The sequence below is a fragment of the Salvelinus fontinalis genome, chromosome 6, assembly GCF_029448725.1.
Source record: "Salvelinus fontinalis isolate EN_2023a chromosome 6, ASM2944872v1, whole genome shotgun sequence".
NCBI lineage: Eukaryota > Metazoa > Chordata > Actinopteri > Salmoniformes > Salmonidae > Salvelinus > Salvelinus fontinalis.
The window spans coordinates 55,761,724-55,787,288 of record NC_074670.1 but is presented as its reverse complement, the minus strand read 5'-3'; the positions used below and the strand labels follow the sequence as shown (position 1 = coordinate 55,787,288).

General features: G+C 42.3%; 1 protein-coding gene across 2 annotated transcripts in view; it reads right to left on the bottom strand.

Annotated features, from left to right (window-relative positions):
* Positions 1-24,626, bottom strand: part of LOC129858172 (phospholipid-transporting ATPase IA-like) — a 216,696-nt gene extending 192,070 nt beyond the window's left edge. For both annotated transcript variants that reach the window (XM_055927193.1, XM_055927194.1), the window contains exon 1: positions 24,286-24,626. In XM_055927193.1, coding sequence (XP_055783168.1) covers positions 24,286-24,334 — 49 coding nt within the window. In that variant the 5' untranslated portion in view covers positions 24,335-24,626. The remainder of the gene's footprint in view (positions 1-24,285) is intronic.
* Positions 24,627-25,565: the final 939 nt, after the last annotated feature.

Here is a 25,565-nt window from a genome sequence, read left to right as displayed (position 1 = left end):
CGGTGTCGGAGCCTCAGAATTGCTTCATCCGATGTTGGATCGTTTTCATTGTCGCTCTCGTCACTTTCATCCGGAGGCAAATTCCCCGCTGAGCTCATGCTGCCCTCTTCAACACGCAGCAGTCCAGCCTTTCGAAACCCGTTGATGATAGTGGATTTTTTGACAATGTTCCACGCTGTCAGGACCCACTGGCAGACTTGACCATAAGTTGCTCTTCGCATGCGGCCCGTTTTAGTGAAGGATTTCTCCCCACTTGTCGTCCAAGCCTCATTTTCTAGTTCGGGCCATCTGCTTTTCTTCCCTCTGAAAGCTTTTGTTGTCTTTTTGCACTGAGTCCGTTCCTCACGCTGCTGTTTCCAACGTCTTATCATCGACTCATTAAGACCAAGCTCCCGTGCAGCAGCTCTATTTCCTTTTCCAACAGCCAGATCGATCGCCTTCAACTTGAAAGCAGCATCATATGCATTTCTCTGTGTCTTTGCCATGATGAGGGTGACAAAATGACTACCGTAATCAGAATGATGGGAAGTTTGAGCGCGCTCGATTTACGTCACATTATGTGACGGTGCTCAGTGTTTTGGCGGCATGAATCTTGTGAAAAAAATCCATAAATTAGCCGCGTCATTGTATAAGCCGCAAGGTTCAAAGCGTGGGAAAAAGTAGCGGCTTATAGTCCGAAAATTACGGTAGCTTCAAGCATGTGTAGCACGTCACCAAGCAGGACAGATATTAAGAGGGTGATATGACATTCACATGAAACCTTTTGTAAATCTCGATCAAATAAGTGTAATTAGGGAAAAACAGCCTGGACTAATCCAGTCACTGACAAATGAGAATAAGGAGTTGGTATAATTGATGACTGCAGCATAAGGTCTGTGGACTAGCGGGGGTAAGGACAGCAGCAAGCACCGGCTGAGCATCTGTGATTGATGCAATGTCTCTCTCCGCTCTGAATGAGCACACACAGTGGGAGTCTGTGCTATGGAGTAGGCTAGGTGGTGCATTGCACCAGCGAGGGTTGGTGCTACTGCAAAACTTGTCCCTCTCCCCCCCATCCCTTTTATGTCTGGTAAGCTGGTGAATACAATTAATGTAGGAGGATGTTGCACCAAAGAATAAGATGGGCCCTAAAGACATTCTAATTTGTACATTAGCCAATGTGCTGTGGATCTTGAAGGGAGGTGACAGTCCATTGACATTAGTGTCATAAAGGTGGGACAACAGTTGTCTTTTCCTACTAGCACCAACTTTGCTGATAATTTTTCCCTCAATAAAGTATTTATGACTGAAATGTGGTTGTCTCACAAGATGAATGCACTAAGTGTAAGTCACTCTGGATAAGAGTGCCTGATAGATGACTAAAATATCAAATGTTCTCTATTAATCGTATTTTTAAGGCGTCCACTAAGTTGTAAGCCATGTACAGGTGGTAATTACTGACTAGAGCAAAAATGTAGCAATGCTGCCAAGCAATCTAGCCTACCTAATAATATCTCTGCCTTTTGTTGGAAACATAAAAAGGATTATTGCCTGTTGAACAGTTACATAATTCCACCTAGCTAAATCTCCCAGGAAGAGAGAAAATAAACATGGAAACCTCTTTGAAGTACGTACATGCATGGCCCCAATTCTAAATGAACTGAACAACTGTGCCGTTCACTAGCTTCAGCAAGCACGGTTTCAGTTTACCTCGGCATGTCAACCCACAGGGGGGGGGGGGGGTTCTATTATCAGAATAGCCTTTTGCGCCAACTTCCCTGACAGAGGATTTTACTGGATGAGTCTTACCCCTATCCATTTCACTTCCTCCAAAGACACATTGTGAGAATAAATGGCTCAGCCACTGACACATTCTCAGTGGGAAGCTGCTCTTAGTATTCCCCAGTGGACTCGTTGCATCGGCTCGGCGCTAATTTCATTAACCTTAGGCAAGTCACGGCTTAACTACCCATACGCCACTAAAGACAGAGTGAGGGAGAGGGAGAGGGAGAGCGAGAGCGAGAGCGAGAGCGAGACAGGCAGAGAACCTCATACACTGTTTCATAATATAATCCCCCCTCCCCCTAATATACCCCCAAAATAATACAACCCCCCTCCCCCTCAGGCTAATACAACCCCCGCTCTCCCTCCTCCTACTAATACAATCCCCCCAATATTATACCCCCCCTCCCTCTCCCTAATATTATACCCCCCCCCCCCCCCCCCCTCCACAGCAACCAGGTCAGCTATGCTAGCTGCCAATATAACTGCTAACTGTGAGAGGGTGGAGGAGTTGAGAGACCGGGTGAACCATATCTCTCTAGTTGTTTTGGGCCCGGCATACGGAGAGATCGAGCAGAAGCATGCCACTCTGGAGGGTAAGCCTACAGGTGGCAAGTGGTGGCAAGTGGCGTAATGACTTTGGACGAGGGCCAGATGACAGGATTATTGCTTGTGTCAGCTAACAGACAGACAGAACAATGGACACTAAAAGGGAAACAGATTGTGGAAGGGGTGCCCACCAGGGAAAAACTGAGCCTTGCATGGCACTGGCAGAGGCATCTCCCTCTCTCACCCCCTCTCTCTCCCATTTCTCCCTTTCTGTCAGAGGAAACGAGTACGCTCCGTTTCACAAATACTCTGGAACCAACAGACATGGGAAATCCTTTCTTTGTTTTATTCTCAGCCTCCAAGATACAGCAATATGTTAATCAGTCACCAAAACCTGTTCTTGTCATTTCTAAAGACAAACCATTTTAATAGGAGAGAAGCCTAAGATTACAGATAGCGGTATCAGTTAAAATGGGCCAACAGCTCTGCAGTAAGCAACATGCAAGTGTTTTGATATTCTTCCAAGTGTCTTATATTTCACCAGAGAACATATGGTAGATAGTTATCCACCAATTATTTTTGAAAAACAGGTTGGAATACAAAAAGTAAGAGTAAATAGCATAAAGGCTTAAGCTCATATGTGGTCTCCATTTATATCTGAAGGGCCAATTGTCCAACTGTGCTCACTGCACAATGAATGAATACCCAAAACATAGGCCTATGGCTAGTAGCCTCATCACAAACGTGTAGGTTTTGAAATGCTATACTAATATGATATTACACTCTATAGCATAGTGTAGCTTAATCTCTGCGCATATCTGGTTTACGTCCATGTCTGTAGATGGGGAGAGGCAGAGGAGTAATGTATTAGCACAGGTCAGGCTGGGGGGGTGGGTGGGTGTTGAAACATTATTGCTGCATGACTGTCAACACCGGGAAAGATTAAATGCATCTGGTGGCAGCATGACAGTAACAATAGAGTTGATACCAAAATGTGTTACTCTATACTGCCTGTCGTGACCAGAGTGTCATTCAGAATAAACAGAAAAAAATCGCCTATTGACCTGGAAAAGCAGCAGCACCCCCTGAGCTGACATGCCAGAAGTTGAAAACATCACACAGCACCTTCACTGATGTTAAACAAATTGTCACAGTGAAAATAGTGAAGTGGCTTATTATTATGGTCCGGGATGAGAATGGTCATGGCCTTTTAATGCATGTCGTTTCAGCTCGGGGACAGAGCCTAAAAATCAATACCAGCATAGCCATTTGTGATAGCAAAATGGCTATTCCGGTTATTCGTGCTCTGGTTCCAATTGAGCCATCACAAAAGATCTCGCTTGCCGTGCTGCCGTTTATAGCCCTTTCCCCAGTCAATAGCTGCTATGACTATAATTACAGTCATCCACTCCAGGTGCCTCGATGACTAAGGCATACTAGAAATATAATACCAATATAATAATCGTTCAAATACCACTCAACCCCTGGGGTGTAGAAGCCATCATCAAAAGGATACAAAAATCTATATTACTGTATCCAATAGAAATGGGTCGAAGCATTGCAGTGTAACCGATGGGGTATTGAACAAGCCCCTAATGGAGCCGTGAGACTCATGGGCAGGTCGATAACAAGATACAATGGAGGCATATGGTCTTGCCAGAGCGGTGGCTCTCTGATCTTTCATTCAATAAAACCATGGAGGGGAAAAACAGCTCCAGGCAACTGCATGAATGAGGAGAGAGAGGAGACTGACAATAGAAGACGCACTATAAAAAGAGAATGTGTATCATTATAGCACTTGGCCCGGTATTGACGCAATCAAAAATACACTTAACGTAATAGGTGACTATGATACAATGAAATTAGGAGGTGGATGCGAATGGTCAAATATTTGTGACGTAGGCCTAGCTAAATTGTCTCCTTGATTGTCAATTTCTGAGTCATTTGGAGACAAGAAGCTGTCGTTATGTTGCCACGCCCTAACCCTGGACTATCCAGTATGATAGTCATGGCACAAGTCTATTGTGTGCTAATGGGTCCCGAAGACACGGTCTATAAGCCATGCCTGACCCGTGATCCACTGAACGCATTGTCCTGTTTGTGTACAGCCCATCACAACCAATGGCGTTGTATAATTAATGTATGATTGATACATATTTCAGCAGGCAGAGAGCCATGTATTCATGTAAGGTCCAAACTGGTCCCGTGTTGCTCTTCTTGTAGAACATGGCGCCAACGTTGTGGGTTCGATTCCCACTGGGGACCAGTACAAAATAAATATTTAAAAAACGTATGCACTTACTACTGCAAATCACACTGGATAATAGTGTCTGCTAAATGACTAACATGTCAATTTAGCTAGAAAGGGATTACCAGTAGGCCTACTTCAATGCATCCCTCATTTATGGTTAGAGAAGAAATTCATTTATACTAGCTAGCATCAACCCCCTGGCTGGTCCCTAGCTAGCTAGCTACTGATCTAATTAAACTCTTGAGAGTTATACAATCATCTCATCTGATCACAATACTGTAACCAGTGCTCACAAAAACAACAGGACACTATGGAATTAAGACTCCCCCCATCACTCTGTCTTTCCATAGGCTGAGGCAGACTAAAGTAGAGGTTGACTGATTATGATTTTTCAACGCCGATAACGATTATTGGAGGACCACAAAAAAAGATACCGACTAAAAATCGGCCTTTTTTTTTTTTTTTTGTAATAATGACAATTACAACAATACTGAACTTATTTTAACTTAATATAATACATCAATAAAATCAATTTAGCCTCAAATAAATGAAACATGTTCAATTTGGTTTAAATAATGCAAAAACAAAGTTTTGGAGAAGAAAGTAAAAGTGCAATATGTGCCATGTAAGAAAGCTAACGTTTAAGTTCCTTGCTCAGAACATGAGAACCTTTGAAAGCTGGTGGTTCCTTTTAACATGAGTCTTCAATTTTCTCAGGTAAGAAGTTTTAAGTTGTAGTTATTATAGGAGTATTTCTCTGTACCATTTGTATTTCATATACCTTTGACTATTGGATGTTCTTATAGGCACTTTAGTATTTCCAGTGTAACAGTATAGCTTCCGTCCCTTTCCTCGCAGAAGAGCCACCCAGAACAGTCACCCTCGAAGCAGCGTTACCCATGCAGAGCAAGGGGAACAACTTCTCCAAGTCTCAGAGCAAGTGACGTTTGAAACGCTATTAGCGCGCACCCCGCTAAATAGCTAGCCCTTTCTCCGTTCAAATATTTTTTATTGAACACACACAGGAATGGTGTATAGGTATGAAAGGCAGGTATACAATTTTTAACTAAACATAAAAGAGCAGACAGAAATAAAAAGATCCAGAGTTCTGGGTACAAAACAATTATTACAAAACAAGACATACAAAACAAGGACAGGTAGAAAGAAAGAGGGTGGGTGTCACCCCCCCCCTTATTCCCCCCCTTTATCCCTCCCCCCTTTATCCCTTCCCCTTATACCCCTCCCCGCTGCTCGGGTGGCGGTGCCAGCACGTGCTGCCCAGAGGTGGATTAAAATATTACAATGGAGAGTGCGTTAAAAAGTACAAATTCACAGCGCCGAATGGTCCAAGTAAGAGAGGAAAGGCTGCCAGATCTGATCAAATGTTAATAATTTATTGTTCAGAATATATCTAATCCTTTCTAAGTGTACAGTGTTTGCCAATTCGCTGAGCCATAATTTGGTAGTGGGCGCTTCCCTCTTTTTCCAGAACAACAAGATTAGTTTTTTTGCCGAAATGAGACTGTAAGAGATGAGTTGTTTTTGGGGGTTGGTTAGTCCGATTAGGGAAACAGACACTCCCAGGATTATCAGAAGCGGGTCTGGGTCAATTGAAGTCTCCAGAACTTCAGAGAGGATCCTAAAAATTCCACACCAGTACCCATGCAAGCTAGAGCATAGGGCAAAGCAGTGGAGAAGTGTACCCTGTGCAGCCTGACATTTATCACACAAAGGGGATGTATCAGGAAATATCCTATGCAGTTTGGTTTTGGAATAGTGTAATCTGTGTAATACCTTGAATTGTATGAGCCGATGTCTGGAGTTAATGGAGCATGTGTGGATATACTCCAAGCTATCTTCCCAGTCTGCCATCGAAATGTCAGTCCCTAGTTCTTCCTCCCATTTTGCCTTAATGGCCTCTGTAGAGGGAGTGCTAACCGATTGAAAAGAGTCATATAAACGAGATATCAGTTTGTCTGAGGTGGGGGATGTTTTTATGCATCCGTCAAACATGGAAGGCTTAATAGCTAGCCCTTTCTCATCGGTTACACCAGCCTAATCTCGGGAGTTGATAGGCTTGAAGTCATAAACAGCAGAGCTGCTGGCAAAACGCATGAAAGTGCTGTTTGAATGAATGCTTACGAGCCTGCTGGTGCCTACCATCGCTCAGTCAGACTGCTCTATCAAATCATAGACTTAATTATAACATAATAACACACAGAAATACGAGCCTTAGGTCATTAATATAGTCGAATCCGGAAACTATCATCTCGAAAACAAAACATTTATTCTTTCAGTGAAATACGGAACCGTTCCGTATTTCATCTAACGGGTGGCATCCATAAGTCTAAATATTGATGTTACATTGCACAACCTTCAATGTTATGTCATAATTATGTACAATTCTGGCAAATTAGTTCGCAACAAGCCAGGCAGCCCAAACTGCTGCATATACCCCGACTCTGCGTGCAATGAACGCAAGAGAAGTGGCACAATTTCACCCGGTTAATATTGCCTGCTAACCTGGATTTCTTTTAGCTAAATATGCAGGTTTAAAAATATATACTTCTGTGTATTGATTTTAAGAAAGGCATTGATGTTTATGGTTTGGTACAGTCATGCAACGATTGTTCTTTTTTCGCAAATGCGCTTTTGTTAAATCATCCCCCGTTTGGCGAAGTTGGCTGTCTTTGTTAGGAAGAAATAGTCTTCACACAGTTCGCAATGAACCAGGCGGCCCAAACTGCTGCATACACCCTGACTCTGTTGCAAGAGAAGTGACAAATAAATTTGTGTTAGCAGGCAATATTAACTAAATATGCAGGTATAAAAATATATACTTGTGTATTGATTTTAAGAAAGGCATTGATGTCTATGGTTAGGTACCTTTTTCGCGAATGCGCACCGCATCGATTATATGCAACGCAGGACACGCTAGATAAACTAGTAATATCATCAACCATGTGTAGTTAACTAGTGATTATGATTGATTGATTGATTGTTTTTTATAAGATAAGTTTAATGCTAGCTAGCAACTTACCTTGGCTTTTTACTGCATTCGCGTAACAGGCAGACTCCTCGTGGAGTGCAATGAGAGGCAGGTGGTTGGAGCGTTGGACTAGTTAACCGTAAGGTTGCAAGATTGAATCCCCGAGCTGACAAGGTAAAAATCTGTCGTTCTGCCCCTGAACAAGGCAGTTAACCCCCCGTTCCTAGGCCGTCATTGAAAATAAGAATGTGTTCTTAACTGACATGCCTAGTTAAATAACGGTGTAAAAATATATATATATTTTAAACATTAAAATCGTCCAAATCGGTGTCCAAAAATACCGATTTCCGATTCTTATGAAAACTTGAAATCGGCCCTAATTAAAAATCGGCCATTCCAATTAATCTGTCGACCTCTAGACTAAAGCAGGATGTTCCATGAACTATACTGGGCAGCTGGGGGCTGTGACATAAGCTGGGAGCAGGGGGTTGGAGCAGGGGACTGGGGTTTGTGACATCAGCTGGGCACTGGGGGCAGAGGGCTGAAAGCAGGTGGGCATTGGGCTGTGAGCAAGGGGCTGTTGTGACATCAGCTAGGGGCAGGGTACTGGGAGCTAGGAGCAAGGGGCTGTGACATCAGGAGCTTAGTGTGGGATCATCAGAAGGGGGAAGAGACCTTTTGGCTACATGGGAATTTATGAATAATGGAGCGGAGATGCCAGCACGTGGTGTCAAAACAGCAAGCTATGAGTATTTTTATAAAAGGCGGGAGGGCAGAAAATAGACAATACCAGTCGGGCAGACAGGCCCGACTGGTATTGTGTCAACGTCAGTTCCTCACGGCTCCTTTGTTTTCAAAGCTGCAAAATAATTTGGAGGCATTCAAAAGTAAGACTTTGGAAAATAAAGTAGTGACTGTAGGCTACCTGTTCTGTGTTTTGTAAAATGTAAAATGACCCAATATAATCTATTTAATTAGTGTACAAAGGATTTTAGCCCATCACATTATATGTTGGGTTCCTTCACTGTTATCGTGGCAACTTTCATAGTCGCTTCCTGATGATGTTATCAATCTCATAGAAGCACTTTCACAACATGCAGTAGCATCTACAGATGTAGGATCTTAATTTGATCACTTTTGTTGCTGAGAATTTTCCTGCATCACTTCGTGACTTACATGAACTCACTGAAAACCCACAATAAAAAACACAGGTATATTAACAGTAGTGCTGAGCGATTTGTGCTTTGAGGTCTGTTCGATTAAAAAATAATCACATTTCAATTATGTTTTCAATAAAAAAAAATGTTTACATGAAGTGCATTATGCATTGTGGGTTGAATGCCTTAACACAGAATAAAACAATTAATAAAAGTCCCATGAAGGTAGTGACTGCCCATTAGCGCTTTCACTTATTAACCATCATGTATTCACATAACTGAAATACATTATTAAAGTAGTTTAAATTACATTTGTTTAATTTGATTACTTTATTAGGCCCATTTCATTCAAAATCGTCATCTCATCTCTATAGAGATGCTGCCTATACAGTCTGACAAAAATCACTATTTTAATAGTTCTTTAAAGTAAATAAGGCATACTTGACTGCTGAATACCAACTATCAATCACTTAGATAGTGTATTTTCAGGTAGAGATGCCTCACGAAGCAAATGTTCTCTATCCCTCTTGATTGTGAATTCACGAACCGAACATAGCAGGCATAAAAGAAACAGACTGGACAAGTAACCACATAATTGATTTTGGTCATTGTAGTTAATTACCACATTTTTTGCACTAAACTATGTATATTAAACAAACAAACGCAACATGTAAAGTGTTGGTCCCATGCTTCATGAGATGAAATAAAATATCCCAGAAATTTTTCATGAGCACAAAAAGCAGATCTCAAATTTTGTGCACAAATTTGTTAACATCCCTGTTAGTGAGCATTTCTCCTTTGCCAAGATAATCCATCCACCTGACAGGTGTGGCATATCAAGAAACTAATTAAACAGCATGATCATCATTGTGCTGGGGACAAGAAAAGGCCACTAAAATATGCAGTTGTGTCTCACAACACAATGCCACAGATGTTTCAAGTTGCGGGAGCGTGCAACTGGCATGCTCACTGCAGGAATGTCCACCAGAGTTTTTTGAATTGAATGTTTATTTCACTGCCATAAGCCACCTACAACTTAATTTTAGAGAATTTGGCACTACATCCCACAGGCCTCACAACTGCTGACCACGCCAGCACAGGACCTTCAAATTCTGTTGCTGTAGGATAATTTTACTGTAACAATATAGGTCAAATTAAGATCCTACACCTGTAGTATCCATGTGGAGAAAAGCAGTGCTGTGTTTCATCTGTAAGGATTGCTCAAGACAACAACGAGGGACTACCTGGACGTGTCCAATAAGAGGCGCTCATTTTCCCTTGCATGCCCTAATGAACACGACCCTGGGTGTTTCCATGTCAGCTAGGAGAGTGGTGATTCACATCCAATTAAATTCATCATGACTAACCACGTGTCAATAGACCTACTTTACATTAGTCGGTCCAGTTCCACTCCAACAGACGCTGAAGGATTTCCAAAACTCACTTAAGCACACACCACAGGGACATGCATATTAGATGCTTCCTGTTGAAATATTAAAGGGACACTTCGGGATTTTGGCAATGAGGCCCTTTATCTACTTCCCTGATTAACTTGTGGATAGCATATTCATGTCTGTGTCCAGTACGGGAGGAAGTTAGAGGTAGCTTCCCGAGCTTAACTAGCGTTAGCACAATGACGAAGTCTATGGGTATCTGCTAGCATCTATTACACTTTGCCGGGGATCTTGGGAGGTAACTGACTGTTCTGACACCTCAGCCAAGCCACATCGGATAGTAAATAACAAGCTGAGGCTGACTGAAACACATGTTTGTTCCTTTGAACTATTAGGTTCTAAATAAACAAAGTTTAAAAAATTAAAAAAATCACGGAAAACTATTAAAGCTCAAAACCAAGTTTATTCACCCACTTGGTCACACACCTGCATTAGACAAAAACACAATTTACACAAGCCCTGGCATTTAAACCTTCCTCCTACGCCGAGTCTTCTCCTTACACATCTGGACAGCCAATACATCTCTGTTGCTAGGCAGGAAGTTAAGTGATATGGGTAATAAACTCTTCCTTCTCCCTGAATGTGACCTGACCGGGGCCCCCAATTCCTCACTAATCCACCCTTATCAGTGACTGCAACCATGTGACTGCCTTTCCCTTACTTCGTAACATTCCAAGCCCCTGGCTCATATCCAACCTTAAATTTACCCCACCATACACTTTCCTCCTACAAATATCCATCATCTTCTGGTGTAAGGAATTAATTCAAATAACAACCCAACAACTGCAACCAGACTGTGGCCGTTCTCCTTTCCATAGGATACCTGATGTCTAACAATAACATTTTCTGACAGTGTAAACGTTCTGCATTCCCCTCTCTCCCTCATCACCATGAACAAGGATATTTCAAGTTTAGAAGTCAGAACCAAAGGTGTGACCTTGCCAGATGAGCCAGATATCAAATCCTAAGCTTGCAAAAGGCACAGTAGCTACATCAGTATTCAGGTTTAAAACCTCTTAAGGATCCGCCACCTTTTTTTCAACTTTCGCCTAAAATGACATACCCAAATCTAACTGCCTGTAGCTCAGGCCCTGAAGCAAGGATATGCATATTCTTGCTACCATTGTGAAAAAGTGAAAAGAATGTAGGAGAATATAACACAATAGATCTGGTAAAAGATAAAACAAAGAAGTAGAAAAAAAACATGATTTTGTATTTTTTGTACCAACATCTTTGAAATGCAAGACAAAGGCCATAATGTATTATTATTTCTGTTAAATTTTGTATCAAGACTGCCCAAATGTGCCTAATTTCTTTATTAATAACTTCATGTTCAAAATTGTGCTCTCTCCTCCAACAATAGCATGGTAGTATTCCACTTTAATAGCTACTGTAAATTAGACAGTGCAGTTAGATTAACAAGAATTTAAGCTTTCTGCTAATATCAGATATGTCTATGTCCTGGGAAATGTTCTTGTTACTTACAACCTCATGCTAATCACGTTAGCCTATGTTAGCTCAGCATCGCCTTCTGAATGGATATGCTGGACCCTATCTCTTGATCATGATCCACCAAATGCATTGTTTTCAGTACTCCTAAAACAGATTTGCCAGAACAAAAAAAAGCATCAACCCCTACAAATATATTCATTTATTATTAACCCTGCATTATAATTGTAATGCAGATGTATATTTTGTTATGGATCCATAATGAATTACTATGGGAATAAATATCACTGAATTAGATGTGGTCAACTATTTCAGCACCGATTCGCACTGCTCTGAGACAAGCATGGGGACTGGCATTGATAAATCAATGACATTTTTATTTTCACTGAATCTCCGTTCGGGTATTGGTTAGCCTACAATTAGGGTGTGGAAATGTTAGGATTATTTTGTTCTTAGTACAGTAGCCTACTCTCGACCGGTCACGTTGTCAGGGTTTCGTTTTTCTTGGAATATAAACTCCATAATATTAATAACATTTCTTAAAATCAATCTCATATACTACATTCTTACAAAAAAAGGTTTTACATTTCTCTAGTACAGCCAATATTAAAAAAGTTAAATGCTTCTCAAAGATGCCCTTTGGTGGTCCAACTAGCACTAACTAGCATTAAAGGCAACAAAAGCTGACACTTAAATAACGTGCCACACAAGGTGTGCTACAAAACTTTTAAAAGGAACAACCACTGTAGGCTAGTTGTACCAAGTCAAGTCACGAGCAGGGTCATAAAACACACGAGACTCCAGGCCCATGCCCAAGGGCAACTTCGGTTTCAGTTTCCTGACCATTGATGGTGTTGCCTTTACGTGGAATGTCGGCCATCGCCTTCTCACCTGACCTTGCAGTCCTGCTGTGGCATGATCGCATTGACCGCTTACTAGAATGTGTGTTGTTCTACAGTGGCCTGTTCATGTAATAACCTCCAACCTCAACGGCAAAAAAAACAAGGAGCTGATCGTGGACTTCAGGAAACAGCAGAGAGCATGCCCCTATCCGCATCGACAGGACCACAGCGGAGAAGGTGAAAAGCTTCAAGTTCCTCGGCGTACACATCTCTGACAATCTGAAATGGTCCACCCACACAGACAGTGTGGTGAAGAAGGCGCAACACTGCCTGCCCTCTAGGACACCTACAGCACCCGATGTCACTGGAAGGCCAAAAATATAAATCAAGGACAACCAACCACCTGAGCCACGGGCTGTTCACCCAGCTACCATCCAGAAGGCGAGGTCAGTACAGGTGCACCAAAGCTGGGACCGAGTGGCCGACAAACAGCTTCTATCTCAAGGGCCATCAGACTTAAAATAGCCATCACTAGCCGGCTACCACCCGGTTACTCAACCCTGCACCTTAGAGGCTGTATTTTTATTATTCTTAGCAATGATTTAGGAATCCTTGTGAGCAAGTATTAGCTAGGTTGCCACTTGTTGTTCGCTTATTGAAATTGAATTTCAGTTCATGAAAATAAATAGATAGCCAACTAATTAACCCTGTTGCCCAAAGCTAACGTTATAAGCAGCCAGCTAGCTTCATCTGGCTAGTGAGGTTCGACCCGACCGGGTTATGTGTTGTGAAGCTAGCCACAATATGGAATAAGCACAAGTGGAATTTTCGGTGTGCCTTCAAAATAAAAGTATCTCTATTTTGTTGGCTATAAAAGTAGCCAAGAAAATACATTTTTGTTCAGTGTGGTGTGTGTGTGTGTAACCTTTATTCAACTAGGCAAGTCAGTTAAGAACAAATTCTTATTTACAATGAATTCCCCGGACAACGCTGGGCCAATTGTGCGCCGCCATATGGGACTCCAAATCACGGCCGGATTCGAACCAGGGACTGTAGTGCATCTTGCACTGAGATGCAGTGCCTTAGTTAACACACACATGGACGCAGCGGTCTATTTGACTGTACTAGAATGCTTAAAAAGGCTGCTAAAATCTTAAATATCGTATATTTTTGGGGCAAGGAAGATATCGGTCAAAAATGTTATATCGGTGCATCACTAGCAATAACATCTACTAAATATGTGTATGTGACCAATAACATTTGATGTGCAGGCTTGACCCCTCTCCCTCACAAACGCATACCAGGCAGGTAGATGGTAAGAGAAGCCAGAGAGGAAAAGGCTATTTCTCAACTCTCTCCAATAGAGATTCTATAAATGATGCTGGAGCCGAGTATTGAGTTATGTTCCCGTGCTGGAGCGGCGTATTGATTATATGTTTGTTTATTCCATGTGTAACTCTGCGATGTTGTATGTGTCGAACTGCTTTGCTTTATCTTGGCCAGGTCGCAGTTGCGAATGAGAACTTGTTCTCAACTAGCCTACCTGGTTAAATAAAGGTGAAATAAAAAAAATATGTTCCCGTGCTGGAGCCGAGTATTGAGTTATGTTCCTGTGCTGGGCGTACACTAGGCTGATGTGTGGGGTATGAAATGTGGTTATTATAGGTGTGGTGGGCCATGGTTGCCAGAATAGCTCATAAATAAGATTCATCTGGGCTGAGATCAAAGGATCAAATCGATTAACGTGGAGGGGCAGAAAGACAATCATTACCTGTCAGCAACGGGGTCCTACTGATGAAAATGAGTGCAATAGGCTCTCTTTCATGTGCTGGCTTACAGCATTGGGCTTGTAGGCCCTCTTCCTCTTAAGACCATGAGCCAATCAATAGTATTAGCATCTTTGTATGGCAGTGCACAAATTACTGCATATTCACACAGCTCTGTGCATGTGTTGAGTGGGAGTGAGAGAAAGTGGGAGAAAAGCAGGGAGGGTTAGGCTATTGTACCAACCCTCATCTGCCATCTACAATGACTTAGAAGGAAGAGTGGTTGTCTCTTCGAGGTGAGCCGAAGAGAATGAGAGAATGGGGGGAAATGGATATTAGCCCGAGGGTAGCGCGGTGATGGAAGGAAGGACATGAAGTAGAAAATAGAAAAAGGAGATACCCTCGTGTGCGGGGAGGGAGGAGGAGAAGAGGGGGGCCGGGGGGGACTTGTTATGACAGGCTTCTGACCCCAGACAAGGGATTTAATAGCGGGTTGGGCTTTTGTGTCACATTATCAGCCGGTGATCCGCCAGGCACATGGGCAGACCAGACGCCAATCCTGTCAAGGTCGTTCTATGTCATTTCAGCAAGCCATGCACCCACCATAGCAAAATTGTTCTTACATCTTTTCTGTAGTTAGAACCAAATAATATTATAATTCCTGCAACGTTATTTTGTTTAAATATAATTTGTTCTTAGAAATTAAGCTAATTGATTGCGCCCAAATTGGTCATTTTAATTGATAGGATTCATATAATATTCAATAAATACAGTAGCCAACATCCAATTTGGGCCAATCTGCTTCATAACAATGAGTAAGACCTGAGGAATCCAAATAAAAGGTCAAACGCCGCCATAGGACCCTCCATACGCCATGCCAATCCCACCCTAACAACAAGTATTTAGTATCAGTTCTCAATGTCTGACAAATAGTATGGAGCGGCGGCTTGGCATATTATTTCTTCAATCTATGTAATGTGTGTTTTTTCCCCTGTTTAGGTAAATTTGGTATTGAAGTTGTTATGTCCCATCCTACATTTTGAAATGAACAGGTTCTGACCACTAGATGGAGCCGTTCCTGCTATTAGTTATTTACATATTAGTTTCCAGTCTATGAACCAGTTATGACCAAAACCCATGCTTTGGTTTTGTTTACCTGGCCACTGTTTCAAATTATTACTTTTTAGCATGTGGCAAAAATACAATGCAAGTCAATGGTACCTATATTAGCATTTTCGCACTTCATATCCAAAACATCTATAAAGTAACATAATTGAGTTAGTTTATGATTTGAATATACAGCTTGAAAATGCTACTATAATATCTCGTCTGAGTGTGCCAGAGCGAAGAATAACTGATGGATTTAAGAACGGACATATTCAAATGGGTGTTGCGCGGTGTCAGTAAATGTCGGCATAAAAGCGTAATTAAATTGTTGCCAGGAGCACAGTTAGTCACCAAAACTCTGGATAACATGAAAACAGCCTAACCAGCTCTGCTAGGGTGGGTAAAATGGTCAGAGTTTGGGTGGGGGCTAAAGCTTAAGATGATTCTTATGGCATTGTACACAGTCAGTGTGAACCAGAATGACTTGACACAACAACGGGCCAAGCAACAGAAACGACACGGGAAGTCTTATTTAATGAAAGGGGATGCAGTCTGCTGTGAAGCATTCATACACTGCTCAAAAAAATAAAGGGAACACTTAAACAACACAATGTAACTCCAAGTCAATCACACTTCTGTGAAATCAAACTGTCCACTTAGGAAGCAACACTGATTGACAATAAATGTCACATGCTGTTGTGCAAATGGAATAGACAAAAGGTGGAAATTATAGGCAATTAGCAAGACACCCCCAATAAAGGAGTGGTTCTGCAGGTGGTGACCACAGACCACTTCTCAGTTCCTATGCTTCCTGGCTGATGTTTTGGTCACTTTTGAAAGCTGGCGGTGCTCTCACTCTAGTGGTAGCATGAGACGGAGTCTATAACCCACACAAGTGGCTCAGGTAGTGCAGTTCATCCAGGATGGCACATCAATGCGAGCTGTGGCAAGAAGGTTTGCTGTGACTGTCAGCATAGTGTCCAGAGCATGGAGGCGCTACCAGGAGACAGGCCAGTACATCAGGAGACGTGGAGGAGGCCGTAGGAGGGCAACAACCCAGCAGCAGGACCGCTACCTCCGCCTTTGTGCAAGGAGGTGCACTGCCAGAGCCCTGCAAAAATGACCTCCAGCAGGCCACAAATGTGCATATTGCATTGTATGAGGTTATTCTTCATATATAAACTTCAGAGGTGAATTGATGTTTTACATGGTTGTAATGTCTTCTGATTTTTTTGTTGTTGTTGTTGCCTGTTTTACAGCTTCGAGGCTCTGGAGCCTGGCGTTGTTGTCGCCAAGGAACGTTTGGACTCGGTTGGGACCAGGTTTCTGCTGCTGCGCAACACTGACATCCTTCCTCCCATAGATGGTCTGCCTGTACAAGCACCACCTGGACTGGGCACAGCTAGACAAACTTATCTTTGAGAAGATAAGGAAATTTTGCAACGAAGAGGCTATGTACATCACATGCCCTGCACCAAAGTCAAGGGCAGGACAAAAACAGGCTCTCCGAATGTAGATTCCCTTGTTCATACGTGGTTCGGACGGACCAGTCATCAGCACTATCTGCAGTGCCTCTATTCAAATGAATCTCTCCTAACACACACCATATTTTGCTGCAACTATTTTTTAATTCTACTGCTCAGCCACTTTACCCCTGATTGTATGCATATAACTACCTCGTCTATCACTGATATTGATTACTTTATTTACACTACCGTTCAAGTTTGGGGTCACTTAGAAATGTCCTTGTTTTTGAAAGAAAAGCAATTTTGTCAATTAAAATAAAATAAAATTGATCAGAAATACAGTGTAGACATTGTTGATGACTATTTTAGCTGTAAACGGCAATTCTTTTATGGAATATCTACACAGGTGTACAGAGGCCCATTATCAGCAACCATCACTCCTGTGTTCCAATGGCGCTTTGTGTAAGCTAATCCAAGTTCATCATTTTAAAAAGGCTAATTGATCATTAGAAAACCTTTTTGCAATTATGTTAGCACAGCTGAAAACTGGCAGCTTCGACTCCGGGATGCTGGCCTTATAGGCAGAGTTCCTCTGTCCAGTGTCTGATCTTTTGCCCATCATAAAATTTTCTTTTTATTGGCCAGTCTGAGATATGGCTTTATCTTTGCAACTCTGCCTAGAAGGCCAACAACCCGGAGTCGCCTCTTCACTGTTGACGTTGAGACTGGTGTTTTGCGGGTACTATTTAATGAAGCAGCCAGTTGTGAGGCGTCTGTTTCTCAAACTAGACACTAATGTACCTGTCCAATTCTTCAGTTGTGCACCGGGGCCCTCACGCTCCTCTTTCTATTCCTGTTAGAACCAGTTTGCGCTGTTCTGTGAAGGGAGTGGTACAGAGCGTTATACGAGATCTTCAGTTTCTTGGCAATTTCTCACATGGAATAGCCTTAATTTCTCAGAAAAATAATAGACTGGCGAGTTTCAGAAGAAAGTTATTTGTTTCTAGCCATTTTGAGCCTGTAATCGAAACATCAAAAGATGCTCCAGATACTGAACTAGTCTAAAGAAGGCAAGTTTTATAGCTTCTTTAATCAGTAGAACAGTTTTCAGCTGTGCTAACATAATTGAAAAATGTTTTTAGAATGATCAATTAGCCTTTTAATTATAAAACTCGGATTAGCTAACACAACGTGCCATTGGAACACAGGAGTGATGGTTGCTGATAATGGGCCTCTGTAGATAATCTTTTTTTTATTTTTTACCTACAGTTTTCAGCTACAATAGTCATTTACAACATTAACAATATCTACACTATTTCTGATCAATTTGATGTTGTTTTAATGGACAATTTTTTTTTGCTATTCTTTCAAAAACAAGGGCATTTCTAAGCAACCTTAAACTTTTGAACGGCAGTGTATATACATAAAAATAAATAAACAATTATCACTAAATTCACTGAGAATACATTATATAGGATGAAGAAACAATACTCCGTCCCGCAGCGCCATACAACTTGTCAGACATAGAGAACTGATACTATACATTTGTTGTTGGGGTGAGGTCTGTGGGTGGCTTTTGACAATTTCTTCAGATTCCTCATGTCAGAGGAAGGCTCATAAAATTGTCAAAGACTCCAGTCACCCAAGTCAGATAGTTCTCTTTGCTACCGCACGGCAACCGGTACCGGAGCGCCAAGTCTAGCTCCAAAAGGCTCCTTAACAGCTTCTACCCCCAAGCTATAAGACTGCTGAACAATTAATCAAATGACCACACAGACTATTTACATTGACACCCCCCCCCCCCCCCTTTGTTTTTACACTGCTACTACTTGCTGTTTTATCTATGCATAGTCACTTTAACCCAACCTACATCATCTAACCTTTACCCCCGGATATTGACTCGATACGGGTCCCCCTGTATATAGCTTAATTATTGTTAAGTACATTTAATGCATTACTTTTTACTTTAGTTTATTTAGTAAATATTTTCTTAACTCTATTTCTTGAACTTCACTGTTGGTTAATGGCTAAATGTCCTGCGTCCGTAATGGGTCCGTGGTCAAACGACCACCCCTCATCACTGTCAAACGCTCCCTAAAACACTTCAGCGAGCAGGCCTTTCTAATCGACCTGGCCCGGGTATCCTGGAAGGATACTGACCTCATTCCATCAGAGGATGCTAGGTTATTCTTTAAAAGTGCTTTCCTTACCATCTTAAATAAGCATGCCCCATTCAAAAAATTTTTTAACTAAGAACAGATATAGCCCATGGTTCACTCCAGACTCGACAGCCCTTGACCAGCACAAAAACATCCTGTGGCATACTGCATTAGGATCGAATAGCCCCCGCGATATACAACTTTTCAGGGAAGTCAGGAACCAATATACACAGGCAGTTAGGAAAGATAAGGCTAGCTTTTTCAAACAGAAATGTTTATCCTGTAGCACAAACTCCAAAAAGTTCTGGGACAGTGAAGTCCATGGAGAATAAGAGCACCTCCTCCCAGCTGCCCACTGCACTGAGGCTAGGAAACACTGTCACCACCGATAAATCTACGATAATTGAACATGTCAAAAAAGCATTTTTCTACGGCTGGCCATGCTTTCCACCTGGCTACCCGTACCCCGGTCAACAGCTCTGCACGCCCCACAGCAACTTGCCCAAGCCTCACCATTTCTCCTTCACCCAAATCCAGATAGCTAATGTTCTGAAAGAGCTGAAAAATCTGGAGCCCTACAAATCAGCTGGGCCACACAATCTGGACCCTCTCTTTCTAAAATTATCAGCTGCAATTGTTGCAACTCGTATTACTAGCCTGTTCAACCTCTCTTTCGTATTGTCTGAGATCCCCAAAGATTGGAAAGCTGCTGTCGTCAAGAATCCCACCGCATCTTCTCTGCTACGCAATCTGGTTTCTGAGCTGGTCATGGGTGAATCTCAGCCACGCTCAAGGTCCTAAACGATACCATAACCGTCATCGATAAAAGACAGTACTGTGCAGCCGTCTTCATCGACTCTGTCAATCACTGCATTCTTATCGGCAGACTCAACAGCCTTGGTTTCTCAAATGACTGCCTCGCCTGGTTCACCAACTACTTCTCAGATAGAGTTCAGTGTGTCAAATTGGAGGGCCTTTTGTCCAGATCTCTGGCAGTCTCTATGGGGGTGCCACAGGGTTCAATTCTCGGGCCAACTCTTTTCTCTGTATACATCAATGATGTCGCTCTTGCTGCTGGTGATTCCCTGATCCACCTCTACGCAGACGACACCATTCTGTATACTTCCGGCCCTTCTTTGGACACGGAGTTAACAAACCTCCAGACGAGCGTCAATGCCATACAACTCTCCTTCCGTGGCCTCCAACTGCTCTTAAATGACAGTCAAACTAAATGCATGCTCTTCAACCAATCACCGCCCACCGGTCTAGCCTCACTACTCTGGACGGTTCTGACTTAGAATATGTGAACAACTACAAATACCTAGGTGTCTGGTTAGACTGTAAACTCTCCTTCCAGACTCACATTAAACATCTCCAATCCAAAATTAAATCTAGAATCGGCTTCCTGTTTCGCAACTAGGCATCCTTCACTCATGCTGCCAAGCATACCCTCGTAAAACTGACTATCCTACCGATACCTTGACTTCGGTGATGTCATTTACAAAATAGCCTCCAACACTCTACTCAGCAAATTGGATGCAGTCTATCACAGTGCCATCCATTTTGTCACCAAAGCCCCATATACTACCCACCACTTTAAACTGTATGCTCTCGTTGGCTGACCCTCGCTTCATATTCGTCGCCAAACCCACTGGCTCCAGGTCATCTATTAGTCTTTGCTAGGTAAAGCCCCGCCTTAGCTCACTGGTCACCATAGCAGCACCCACTCGTAGCACGCTCTCCAGCAGGTTTCGTTCACTGGTCATCCCCAAAGCCAACTCCTCCTTTGGCCACTTTTCCTTCCAGTTCTCTGCTGCCAATGACTGGAACGACTTTCAAAAATAACAAACTGGAGACTCATATCTCCCTCACTAACTTTAAGCATCAGCTGTCAGAGCAGCTAACAGAGCATTGCACCTGTACATAGCCCATCTGTAAATAGCCACCCAACTCCCTCATCCCATATTGTTTTTTTTGCTCCTTTGCACCCCAGTATCTCTACTTGCACATCATCTTCTGAACATCTCACTCCAATATTTAATTGCTAAATTGTAATTATTTCACCCCGATGGCCTATTTATTGCCTTACCTCCCTAATCTTAGTACATTTGCACACACTGTATATATATTTTTCTATTGTGTTTTTAACTGTACGTTTACTTATCCCATGTGTCACTGTGTTGTTTGTGTCGCACTGCTTTGCTTTATCTTGGCCAGGTCGCAGTTGTAAATGAGAACTTGTTCTCAACTGGCCTACCTGGTTAAATAAAGTAAATCAAATGAAATAAAATAAATAAAATGAAAAAATATGTACGCATTTCACAGTGTATTTGGCACATGTGCAATTTTTTTTGATAACTCATTATTAGAAAAAGCTACGGGGGAGAGCGCGCGCGAGTGGGGGAGAGCGCATGAGAGGGAGAGCAAAGGGTGAGAGCGAGGGAGAGAGCGAGAGGGCGGGCGAGAGCATGGGATAGAGCGAGGCGGCGGGAGAGAGCGAGAGTGAGAAGGGGGGAGAGCGAGAGAGAGAGAAGGGGGAGAGCAAGAGCAAGCACGAGAGAGATAAGAGCGAGAGAATTCTTCATAAGCCTGGTCTAGACCCACTCTGTTAAGTGTGTTTCTTGTGAAGAACATTTATGTTAGAACAAAGCAGAATGGTGGAGGATTAGCCATTTATGTGAATGGGCCGAACAGACACACAAGCACTAAGCTCTTGATGTGACCAATGTGATTCTCTCTGGGCTAGTTTACCTGGCCAGCTGGGGTCCGGGATACTTTGCCTGGCCAGGTGGGGTCTGGGCTGGGGTCTGTATGTGGTGGTTGCAGACAAGCAGGTGAAACAGATCATTAAACAAAAAAAGAGGATGGTGGTTGCTGACATCTGTCAATTAAGAATTATTGAACCCATTCCATCTGGGGGATATCCCTCAACTGCAATCATCGCTCCTTTCAAAGGATCTCATCTGAGCTAAGAGCCCACACACGCATGCCTCCTCGTAAGAGATGTGGACAATTCACAGCGCACACCGAAACCATCTTTGAAGGTCCTGGGTGCCACTACCTGTCAACGCCTTACCTGGTTCTGTACACGTGTAGATGGCCTCTCATTTCACCCAGGCCCCAGTCTACACACAGTTCTCAGATAAGGCTGTTTTCGCAACATGGCCTGGGCCCAGTGAGGGCAGCGCGAGCCGTGACGTCTGATGTCCTCACAGCGGAGGGAAGCCAAGCAGCACGTGGTGGAGAGGCTGGGGAGTGTGATGTCGCAGAGAGAAGCTGACAGACAGGCCACGGGTGGATTAGGTGCTAAGCCTGGCAGAGGGCTGCCCTTTCTAGATGGAAACAGGGCCCTGATGTACTGCAGTGATTTAAAAAAAAAAAAAAAAAAAAAAAAATCACAACAGGAAGGGAGGGGATGCAATGAACGGGAGGATGGGGGCAGGATAGAAATGCAGCAAAATAACAAGTCGAGGGAAAGAGAAAAAAAAAGTACTTGCTGGGACAGGATAGGTCATGACGGACTTGTCGGACACAGGGCAGGCCCTAATCGATTCCAATGTTCAGAAAAGTGCTTCCGCAGAAAAATAGGATACTTTTTTTTTTTTTTTTTAGATGGGTGGGTGTGGCATAAGGCCCAGACAGCTTCACAGCCAAGTAGAAAGGGAAACGTTTGCTCTTTGTAACTGGAAAAAAAAATAAGTGGAGGCCAGTAGTGAGGGTGGGGTTGTGGTGGTGACAGGCCTTGCATAATTTATGTTCTTACTCTTGTGACTGCAGCTGCAACAGTCAGTCTTCTTTGGAATCTATGCTTTCGTTTAATTATTTAGAGTCCTACCTACCAATACAATGCATTGAAACTCATCTCACTCTCCTTTGAAAGGCCAGGCTCCTTCGATTGAACACAATGGAATGATACCATGAGATGATCACCCCTGGCTTCATCTGCATTGGGAGTAATTCAGACCTTTCACTTTCACAGGCCTCATAATCATCTAGAACAGATGACATGGAAAAAGCCATCCCAGTTATGCTAGGCAGCTTGTATTGTCATAAAATATGTGTTGGCTAGGGGAAGGCTCGTGGCATTCACTTCAATGATTTGGTCTCTCAGGTTTAAAATAGTCTCATTAGGTTGAAGTGCAACGATGTCAATTTCCCTTAGGCTGACAGACATTTTTAATAAAGTAACATAAGGTGAGGTAGGCTATTTGTTCAAAGTTCTTTCCTAATGCTTGTTTAATAACACCCACTAAACAAGCAATCCAACTGCCTTGGTGGGAGTGCCTAGAAGATGATAGGTAGCCACATCATGTGCTATAATAGCTTTACTATGCTTTTGCTGTGGAATAGTTGTCGTGAAATATAATCTATTCAAAATGGTCTGAGCTCAAAATGTCTAGATTTCATATACAGTGCAGCTGTGATGCATTAAGGAAGAAAACAAAAAATAAAATAATAATAAAGGGTTCACTCAAATTTAGATCACGTTCCGTGGTCTTCGTAGAATTTTATTTTAATTTTTTTAACACTTCCATTTTACAGAACACTTGGTCCTTCAAAGCAGCTGGAGATCAGGATATTTCATTTGGGGCATGGTATTTCATCCAGAGTGCAGACAAATGGAAACAGCGATCGATACAAATCAAACCGACTGCAACTTGCCTCGAGCATATGTCTAAACTTTCAACATCATAGCCAGAGTAAGCCACGACCCCGCCTTTGTCAACACAAGTATAGGGATCTTTAGCTACAAAAAAGTAAAAGTATATCAAAACGTCTGTCTACAAATAGCAATACGTTGGTTCTACACTATACACACAGTGGTCCTTCTATCTTCAGGGACTTGGATAACCTTTGGAGTCATTAGTAAACTAAACAGATATCCCATCTTTGAGTATGCCATCTAGCTTCACATTTTCTTATGACAGGTGAACCCTATTTTCATTGTAACGTTCGTGGGGATGAGGGGGAATTGCATGTGATTGAAAAGGTGTATTTATGCATCAGTTTTCGAACCGCAGTGGTGGTGACGACTGCAGAAAATTGCCTGTCGGTCATAATACTAGTCACCGGACACTATAATATTCTGCTGTATGATATCTGCATGCATACTTGCTATAAAGCTACCTAAGTAGCTAGAAGAGGTCAAGTCTAGCCAACTAACGTTAGCTAACTGGATAAGAATAGCTAACTAACGTTGGCTGCTGTAATTTAACTAGCCAACACAGGCGCCCTGTTCATAACCACACATAACGATATCAATCTCACAGGGGCATAACGTGGGAATTTAACTTGTAACTAACCCATGCACGTAGCCGGTTATCTAGCTACTCACCCTCCACTCGGGAGCGAAGATCAGACATCGTTCTCTGCACGGGCGGCATCTCTCCACACAGAGCTCGAGCGATGGCACCTGTCAAACGCGGCTTTGCTCCCGCCGGTTTGCTGCCTCTTTTCACCCGTCTAGTGATTCAAGGACAGTCTACATTCACCGAGGAAAAAAAACTATCTCATACAAACGGTAAACGTATCTTTAAATGCTGATTAATGACGACAAACAATGTACTCGCGACTCCGTGGGTCTCCCCTGCATATCTTTACACATACGATTGATGAAGAAAGACGTTGACAGATCCAAAAGGGGGATTCACATGAACTGAAATGAGGATGATGCCGCTTCACAATATGGACTGTACCATCTCAAATGCAGGGAGGGGAAACCGATTGCTAAATGAAATATTTCTGCCTGGCTCTCATCAAATCAACAAGGAGATCATTCAAATGCTATTGCAAAATAAGATTTAAATATGCAGATTCACAGTTAATTTAAACTATAACGATAAGATATATAAAAAAAAAAAATAATAATTGGTAAGGAGTATTACCCAACATGGCGGATGCATTTGCGACTCCTGTGGCGATCCCCGACTGCAGTTTAGTCATGAAGGGGGTAGCAAGCAGGGAAGTAATGACAGTGCCTAGTTCGCTATTTATGAGTCTCTGCCTGAAGCAGTCACCACTGTGCGATTTCCTTAGTTTATAATTATTTTAGGATATTAAAGCCCTAAAACAATTCATTTATTTTTTTGTTGAGAATAAGTTATTTGTGTGTTTACTTGTGGTTTAGGCTGAAATCCCAAGCATCAACATTTTGTTTTCATGTAGGCTGTGAGCAAAATTAAAAGCCAACTCTATTTACTTGTTATGTGCAATTTATTTTGTGGTCTCAGAAATCATGAGTATTTGGAGTCCAGGAGTTTATTTAAAATAATGTTGTAAAACATTAATGGCTACCATATAAACAGTTTAAATTAAGCTTTATCAACCCAACACTTGAAAAAGGTATGTCATTTAAGACAAACAGTAAACTGTGAACCTTTAGCCTAACTGATGGCTTTCCAGTTGTCTGTATACAGATCTCCCTAATTCATTGTACATAATGGTGTAGCCTACAATGTGGCACTGTTGTGAATATGGTTACAAGGCTTTCTACTGATGGAGAAGACGTGTGTAAAGAAAATTATATACAGTTGAAGTGAGAAGATTACATACACCTTAGCCAAATACATTTAAACTCAGTTTTCACAATTCTTGACATTTAAACTCACTTTTTCA